The sequence below is a fragment of the Palaemon carinicauda genome, chromosome 14, assembly GCF_036898095.1.
Source record: "Palaemon carinicauda isolate YSFRI2023 chromosome 14, ASM3689809v2, whole genome shotgun sequence".
Classification (NCBI taxonomy): Eukaryota; Metazoa; Arthropoda; class Malacostraca; order Decapoda; family Palaemonidae; genus Palaemon; species Palaemon carinicauda.
In genome coordinates, this window is record NC_090738.1 from 118,742,307 (window position 1) to 118,752,306 (window position 10,000).

Below are 10,000 nucleotides of genomic sequence, written 5' to 3' on the forward strand. Positions count from 1 at the left end.
TCTAAGTTGATATAGAACCTAGCCATTTCAACCTCTATGTCCCTTTAAGATTTTTTAAAGACTGGCGCTCCCACTGACTCTTATTACATTTACTTTGAGAAAACCTATTACCAGTGTGAAGTTCGCCCATAACAAATCCCCATTCCTTTCAAAATATTAATACATTTTATTTTTCATGACTTCACAACGACCATTTCTTAATCGTACGTCACTGTATTCCTTTAAAATTCTTCATACACTCCTTTAATTATACTTTTGGCATCCTTACAGCGTAGCTCTGAGGATGCTATGTTTTAGGATAGTGTTTATTTCAAAGCTTGGTATGGATAAATACATTCCACCCGCTTCCCTTCAGACAGATATTTGTGATGCTTCTTCCACTTATATAATTTCGAAATCCATCATTTCTAGAACATACATGAACGAAGAGAGAGAGAGAGAGAGAGAGAGAGAGAGAGAGAGAGAGAGAGAGAGAGAGAGAGAGAGAGAGAGATAATCCATTCTCACTCATGTAGGCATTTTTTACGTGTTCATCCTAACTGCAAAAACATTATATGGCCTCTCCTTATAACAGTTAATATATACAGTACATCTTGAAGCATTTCACCATCATTGTTTAATCGTTTGAGTAGTTTTAAGGCAGGTTCTTCCAATAATAGTCATAGTGACAAAAGTTTTTTTTTATTTTGATGTTAGGAGGAACATATCAGATTATTTATTTATTTCCTTATTTCCTTTCCTCACTGAGCTATTTTTCCTTGTTAGAGCCCTTGGGCTTTAAGCATCTTGCTCTTCAAACTAGAGTTGTAGCTTAGCTAGTATTAATAATAATAATAATAATAATAATAATAATAATAATAATAATAATAATAATAATAATAATAATAATAATAATAATAATAATAATAATAATATCTAGGCTACATCTCTAGGTGGAGTTAAGAATAATTACTACACGCCCAAGAGCACCAGTGGAAAAGCAGCTCAGTTTTGGAAAATGAACTATATTTGATAAATACCAAATATAAACAGATAATACCAACAACAAAGCAGGAGGAATGATATAAATAATAGATAAACCATGAACTCGGACTCATAATACCTTTCTTAACAAAGAAGTTATTGCACTATTATTTTTGCTAGTAGAACTTATGTACCAGGGTTCCCCTTAAGGATAGTCATAATTGTTGTGAAAACTAAAATAATAGTCATTGATATTCTAAGATCTTCCATAACTTTCCAAACCTATATAAGGTAATATGTTTTATACATTATTATTATTACTAACCTATAATCTTTATTGTTGCGAAGGGTTTCATGCCATTTATCCTTACTGATGAATATAAGGTGAATTAATTTCAATCATAATTATGAAAATTATTGAAATTATTAAAATTTATGAAATTATTAAAGTAATTGAAATTATTAAAATAATTGAAATTATTAAAATAATTGAAATTATTAAAATAATTGAAATTATTATTATTGAAGTTATTAAAATTGTTGAAATGATTAAAATTATTGAAATTATCAAAATTAATATATAATTAAACTATATATTAATATTAATGTCTAAATTATTATTTCTATTAAAATTATCAAAATTAATTTTAATATAAGAGCTGTAAAAAATGGAATGGATTTCCCTTTTTTACCGAAATCTATGAAATATAACTAAAAATATACCCCTTTATCAAGCGCATACGTGGTATTTTGTTAGGCTAGTCAAATCAATCTTTCATTAAACTGTACAAATTTTCAGTTAAAAGCTCATGATTGAGGGTATTAGTGTTTCATATACGGGTTTGCCTTTTCAGCTGTTCTACTGCTTTAACCAATTCCAGTTATTATTGTTAACCATTAATATCCTAAATATCTATGCTTGTTATATTATATTTCACCAATAGTACAAAATTAGAAGGCACATGAATTTCAATCTTCATTGCTCGTTTATTACATTTTTATGTTAGGTTCCTATATTGAAGTTCCTTAGTTTCAAATTAGCATATATTCTTATTATCTAGATTATTTGTATTCGTGCAGTTTCATAATCATTGCAAAAGTGAGGTTTTACTTATCATATTCCATCTTGCAGGGCACCATGTGTGACGAAGAGACCTGCCCTCTTGTCGTAGACAATGGCTCGGGAATGGTCAAAGCCGGTTTTGCTGGCGACGACGCCCCCCGCTCTGTCTTCCCATCCATCGTCGGTCGCCCTCGTCACCAGGGTGTGATGGTCGGTATGGGTCAGAAGGACGCCTACGTCGGCGATGAGGCCCAGAGCAAACGAGGTATCCTTACCCTTAAATACCCTGTGGAACACGGCATCATCACGAATTGGGACGACATGGAGAAAATCTGGCATCACACATTTTACAACGAGCTCCGAATCGCTCCTGAGGAGTGTGCCATCCTCCTGACAGAGGCGCCTCTCAATCCCAAGGTCAACAGAGAAAAGATGACCCAGATCATGTTCGAGACCTTCGGTGCCCCAGCGATGTACGTAGCCATTCAAGCCGTCCTCTCCCTCTATGCCTCCGGCAGAACCACAGGCATCATTCTCGACTCGGGTGACGGCGTGTCTCACGTTGTGCCCATCTGCGAGGGGTACTGCCTACCCCATGCCATCATCCGCATGGACTTGGCAGGCCGCGACCTGACGGATTACCTGATGAAGATCATGACCGAGAGAGGCTATTCCTTCACCACCAGCGCGGAACGCGAGATTGTCCGCGACATCAAGGAGAAGCTATGCTACGTCGCCCTCGACTTCGAGAATGAGATGACCGTCGCTTCCGCTTCCACTTCCTTAGAGAAATCGTACGAACTGCCAGACGGTCAGATCGTGACCATAGGTAACGAGCGTTTCCGCTGCCCAGAGGCCCTCTTTAACCCGGCCATGCTGGGAATGGAATCCGCCGGCATCCACGAAACCGTTTACACCTCCATTATGAAATGCGACGTGGACATCCGCAAAGATCTATACGCCAACAACGTACTCTCCGGCGGCACTACGATGTACCCTGGCATTTCGGACCGCATGCAGAAGCAGATCACGGACTTGGCACCCGCTGCAATCAAGATCAAGATCATCTCTCCTCCGGAGCGTAAATACTCTGTCTGGATCGGTGGTTCCATCTTGGCTTCTCTGTCCACCTTCCAGGCCATGTGGATCTCCAAGGAGGAATATGACGATAGCGGACCAGGAATCGTTCACAGAAAATGCTTTTAATCTCTCTCTCTCTCTCTCTCTCTCTCTCTCTCTCTCTCTCTCTCTCTCTCTCTCTCTCTCTCTCTCTCGGTGCTTGTGATCCCTTCTCATGCTTTCCTTCCATAGTGATAGTGTTAATTTTATTGTAAAGAATTTATCAAATAAATTTACTATATTCGTATATTACTTACTTTTTCTATCAGCTGCTTTGATTTTTATGTTGAAAAGCAATGTTTTGGTGATAGGATAACAGAAGCTGGTCAATGTCTGAGATCTCATATTTTCTGATACGAATTAGTGGGTTTTTTCCTCCTTTATCTTCTTTTATCATGTATGATATTAATATACACGTAGAGTACTGAAAGTGGTAGAGAGAACGTTCCAATAAATTATACTTTTTAAGCACTTATAGAGAGTAATATGTGTTAATACTTTTCCCACCGGCCTAGAAGAAAAATATACAAAAATAAGAGACATAGCGGATGTAAAGCCTTGCTTGCATTACTGCATGAAATCCATGCAAAGCAGTATATATATATATATATATATATATATATATATATATATATATATATATATATATATATATATATATATATATATATATATATACATATATATACCTCACATTCCTTATTATTACAAAATGATATAGCACTGACATTCGAACCGTACTTCAATGAGTATATGCGGAAAATGAAACAAAAAACTTGTGTTTGAGTAGAAATAGGTATATATATATATATATATATATATATATATATATATATATATATATATATATATATATATATATATATAATATATATATATATATATATGTATACATATATATATATATATATATATATATATATATATATATATATATATATATATATATATATATATATATATATATATATATATACCTATTTCTACTCAGACAAATTTTTTGTTTTATTTTCCGCATATACTCATTGAAGTACGGTTCGAATGTCAGTGCTATATCATTTTGTAATAATAAGGAATGTGAGGTAATTCTTATGTATTCATGTACCTTTTTTTTGAAAGAAAATACATAAATTTAGTTGACCATAAACTTATAAATTTCTTAACATGTTTTTATAAAACTTGGAATTACACACCAATCAAGAATATTCCCACCAACAGGAGACAAAATTAGATTAGAATGGACATTATATTATGCATGAATCTATATTTGACATCAAATCAGTTATCATTTGATCAGTCACACCCTTTGCTGATAGATATCACTGGAAAACATTATTAAGGTTACAAATTGAAGAAATTCTCTCTCTCTCTCTCTCTCTCTCTCTCTCTCTCTCTCTCTCTCTCTCTCTCTCTCTCTCTCTCTCTCTCTCTCTCTCTCTTTTAGCCATGTGAACACATATACATATGTATAAATGTATGCTATGGCAATTCTCCCTTTTTACCATCGTATTAAGCCGTCAACTGTAGTTTTCACCGAGGAAAAAAAAAGAATAAAAATACAAATACAGAATTGTTTTAAAACTAATGGTTATGGTGGGTGTTCTTATTTTTTAAGAATTCATGGTAGCATGCCGAGTGATATTCACAAACTATATATACATATGTATATATATATATATATATATATATATATATATATATATATATATATATATATATATATATATATATATATATATATATGTACAGTATATATATACTGTATATATATACATACATATATATATATATATATATATATATATATATATATATATATATATATATATACTGTATATATATATATATATATATATATATATATATATATATATATATATATATTAGAAAAAACACGTAAAGGAAGAACTTCAGCCCATCACAGTTACAATTTATTTCATCATCAACGTTTCATGAATTCTTTTCCCATCAAAAAAATGAGAATAATATACATCAGGTATAAGATTATAATCGAATATAAATTAACCATTGTTTGATTTTATTGTGTATTGTGACTTTGCAATGATTATGTTTCACTGAAAGAAATGTTCCATATCAACAATCATCATCACCAGACAGAAAATTCATGATGAATTATATAAAGTTGTGGATATGACGATTATAAGGAAACTTCCACAAGAATAGACTTTGATTCTGAGTTTAGGTTCATACCAATACTAAAACTGTAACGATATTGGGAAAAAAATGGGGGCATATAACTAGTAAAATATTACAATAAATGCCAAGAGTAAATTAAATTTTTATATGCTATGCCTTATATCATTCATCAGCTGATTAGTGTATATGTAATACTAAATGAGTGATCTTTTATAGCGGGATGAGGTAGATGTTAACCAAAATGAATACTTTCCAATGTGTAACACACCACTAGCTGAAATTTTAGAGGTAAGCCCAAGGACTAACTCGTCCACTGGCATGCCTAGAATATCCGTAATTCTCTCAGCTGACAGTTTTTTTTTTTTTTTTTTTTTTTTTTTTTTTTTTTTTTTTTTTTTTTTTTTTTTTTTTTTTAAGATATGCGAGTTCTTATTCTCATCAGGATCAAACCTTACAAAATATTCCGGTTTGCTTCGAAATGAAGAATTTATTCCTTTCTTTTATAGTACTGCTATTACTAAAATCCATAAGTGTAAAATGACAGAAAATATTTACTGCCATGTTTTAAAACGAACTTCTTTCTTCACATGATAAGCGCTAAAATATATTTTATGACTTCCAGAAATTTTAGTTAAATAGATTGTGCTTTTAGTTTCACACTTGACCTCTCAAGACGTTTCACTTCCTGCTGTACCTGTTTATCTTTGAGATTCAACTCTAATGGACGTCTAGATTTTATCGCAAATACCGTAAGCTTTTGTTATTTCACTGGAGATATCTTTCACTTGCTTGGCCTGTTTATATTATTTTTGGCTTTAGTACGACATATTTAAAATTAACCAACGTTTTATATTTGTTTTTCATGCTTCTAAGCTTTAATACAAGTTACTAAATTATATATACGCGTATTATTACGTAGGCAAAGTACAGTATATATATAATTGGCCAAATACAAATAAACGATTTCTCCCCATGTTTGAATGCTGGATAAGAAATATAATTTCGTTAATCATGGGACAATTAACGAACAGACCACTATAACAAATGCAGTTGATTAATTTGCGTATAGAAGATAGAATATAGGTCACAATTACACACATAAGTGTCACCACAAATAAGACTAAAGCTATTTTGTGTATTTAATGTTCTTGGAAAATATTTATGAATGTAATTATTGAAGAAAACCCAGAAAAAATTTTTTTTTGTATATATACAGTGACGTAAAAGGGACTGACAGTGTATTGCTATGTGTATGAATAAGCATCGATTTTACTTACATTCATGCGCATGCAGGTCTCACTTTACTTAAATAATGGCAGCCATAAAGTTAAATGCAATTCTGGTCAACAAAGCAATAATTTAAGAAAAACATTAATTTAGACATTTATTATTAATAATAATGATTACCATGAATCTTTTTATTATTGTTGCTTCTATTACTAACCAAGCTACAACCCTAGTTGGAAAATTAGGATGCTAAAGTCGCAGGGCTCCAATGGGGGAAAGCAGCCCAGAAAAATAACAAATAAACTACTGTATATATGAAAAAAAACATAAAACGTTATAAAGTATATGGAGATCAGTAACAACCTTAGATTAAAATATATTATTCATATATAAATTATGAAACAAGACTTGTGTCAACCTGTTCAACATAAAACCATTTGCAACAAGTTTCAACTACGGAAGTTCAACCGATTCAACAGCCGTAGTAGGAATATTATTCTTCAGTCTGGCCACTGCTAGAATAAAACTTCTAGTATACAGAGTATTATTGAGTCTTGAGTTGGAGAAGGCAAAACTCTTAGAATTGTCTGCACACATAGTACAGTCTGGGTAGATCTGAATTTCTGAATAAATAGGATGGTCAGAATTATAAAAAAAATCGTATGCAAAATGCACAAAGAACTCACTGAACGATGGGTCCATATTTTGATATCCAGGTAAGGAATAAGGAATTTGACAAGGCACAAGTTTTTGATCATCAAATGAATATGAGATTCACCAGTTAAAGATCAGACACAAGAACAATTTTCAAATAATGGTAGAATGAAAGAATGAAAACATTTCCTCGCAATGCGTAATAACCGAAAATCTTAAAAGACTTTATCAATATGACTATTTCTTTGTGCACAGGAAGAAAAAACAGACCAATTGTGTTTCTCAAAAGTAAATTTGCAATCAAGTATCGCACCTAGAATTTTAAATGAGTTGTATATATTACAGACATTATCACTGCAAAGATTTGGAAATTGTGAAGCCACTGTCTTTAACCTACTTACAATCATACATTGTCCTAATGCTCTAATCTTATCTAGATTTTTATCAATGTATTCAGCAACCCCAAGTCTACATACAGGAGGTGGAGTTGATGCAAAGAGAGTAGCATTATCTGCATATGCAAAAAGCTTGTTTTCAAGGCCAAACCACATATGATGAGTATATAGTATGAAAAATAATTGGCTGAGAAGACTACATTGAGTAACAACAGATGTTGCATTTCATTATACACCATTGTATCCATATACAACTACATTTTTGCAATCTATTACTTATAAATTCATCAATAATACTAAGAAAAGAACCACCAATTCATATCAGTTCAAGTTTGAAAACAAGACCCTCATGATTAACACGGTCAAGGACAGCGCTAAATCGAGGACAAGCATACAAAATTCCTGACCACAATCAAGGGATTATTTGTACAACATTGGCGATTATATGAAAACCATCGCGTGCTGCAAGGCTAGAGTTAGACTGCTAACTAGAGAATAGATGATTACCTTCAGCTTTCCTACTTAGTATTTTTACCAAAAATCTTTAAAAACTTTATATTATTTGGAAGCTAAGGAAATTTGGCGGTAATTAGCAGGGCTAGAGATACTATAAACACATTGGCTAATGGATTAATCCTACCAATACTCCAATAAGAGTAAAAAGAACATCTTCTTGCTAACTTGCGGAAAATAACAGACAATTTAGAAACAAAGAAAAAATATCCAGTCTTTATAAAAGACAAATGAAAAATACCATTTGGGTCTACACCTCCATTCATCAAGGTCCAGTAAACATGTTTTAACTTCACGACACTGAAAAGCTGAAGTAGTTAGTCTAGCTTCAGGAAAGCAGGAATGATGAAGATTGGGCTTCTCATTACATCAGCCAAAAGGTTTGTTTTTTCCTTTGGATAGTGGGTTGCAGAGCCATCTGTTATAAGAAAATTACGAACAGTTAATTCTAAGCCAAAGACTGAAACTTAAGGTTAGCCTACCATTCATGTTCCTCGGTTATATCAGATAGGGTTACTTTCAAGGTCAAATTGTAATCCTTTCTAGTTGAAGCATAAAGTTTCTGAGCAACAGCTCACAGCCGAGTATAGTTATTCTAGGTCAAATATAATTTTTACTTTTCCGATACATGATAAACCTCCTGTTTCTACAAATAAGCACGTCTAAAATAATCAGTGAATCAGAGTTTGTCCTTGATTAGGCATTCTAAAAAACGAAAAGGGAAACACATATCAATTATGTTGACTAGATTTTCAATTAAGAGAACAAAAGGTTAAACCCCTATATAGAATTATGACCAATTCAAATGCAAAAGATTTCTCAGTGTCATCCTTGTCTGCTTGAGATTTTACATATATCTTATAAAAGCAAGATTTATATAAATGGGCAGGCTACTCATTCTTAGTTACTTACGAAAACCAAGGCATGATCAAATTTCTTAACTGGAGGACCAACTATCCTTGTTAAAAGACCAGGGGAATCACTGTATACTAGGTCCAAGCAGTTAATAGAATCGTGAGAAGCTGCACTTAAGATTTGCTCACAATCTGATTCAGAACCAAAGTCGAAAGCTCTTAGGCCATGATGTTCAGTAGGAGAAAGAAAAATTTAAAGTTTCTACGGTGAGCGTTGAAATCACCAACAAACATGAAAAAGCCTTTCTAGCATCAGGTATCTTAGCCATACGGGTAAGAAGACAAACGAAAATAGAATCGTCCACTTTGGAGTCCGATAGATGGAAGAGAACGAAAAGATAAGTTATGTCTGAATCTCATCATATCCACACTCACAGCAGGACTCATGCGAATCAGGGCACTAAGCCATCCCCTTTCGTTAGTTATGGAATGCTTCAAAATCATTTATTTCTTGGTACCTAAAACAAGCAGCTAAGACGAGTGTCTCTTCTAAGAAACTAAATTTTCTGAACATTATAAAATATCATACTGTCTGGAGGTAACTATAAGGTCACTAACATTGTCACGTAGTCCATGTGTATTGCAATACACTAGACGACACTGGCGTGATCTAGGACGCATTGGACTTTGGTTTTCTCCATATCTTCAGACAGAATACGAATTTAAAAAGAATAAGGTTCGCATCATGTTTAAAAAAATATATATTTATTCATTTATTATACACACACACACACACACACACACACATATATATATATATATATATATATATATATATATATATATATATATATATATATATATATATATATATATATAGCCTATATATGCGTGTGTGTGTTTATGACACCCAAAAATGTGTGTTTATGGCACCCAAAAATATCTTCCTGATGACTATTTCTATTATTCAAAAAAGTTATTGCAAGTCCACCATTCTATCATTAGGCGTGGTGTTTTCAAAGCCGTTTTTAAAAATTAAGCAACAACTGATTGTG

General features: G+C 32.5%; 2 protein-coding genes across 2 annotated transcripts in view; one reads left to right on the forward strand and one right to left on the reverse strand.

Moving 5' to 3' along the window:
- LOC137653238 (actin-2, muscle-specific-like) overlaps nucleotides 1–3,370 on the forward strand; it is a 17,161-nt gene extending 13,791 nt beyond the window's left edge. Inside the window, exon 2 of the mRNA XM_068386604.1 lies at nucleotides 2,096–3,370. Within this exon, the coding sequence (XP_068242705.1) occupies nucleotides 2,102–3,232 (1,131 nt within the window). The 5' untranslated portion in view covers nucleotides 2,096–2,101 and the 3' untranslated portion in view covers nucleotides 3,233–3,370. The remainder of the gene's footprint in view (nucleotides 1–2,095) is intronic.
- Nucleotides 1–10,000, reverse strand: part of LOC137653653 (actin-5, muscle-specific) — a 181,839-nt gene that overhangs the window by 103,900 nt on the left and 67,939 nt on the right. The gene's annotated exons all lie outside the window — the stretch shown is intronic.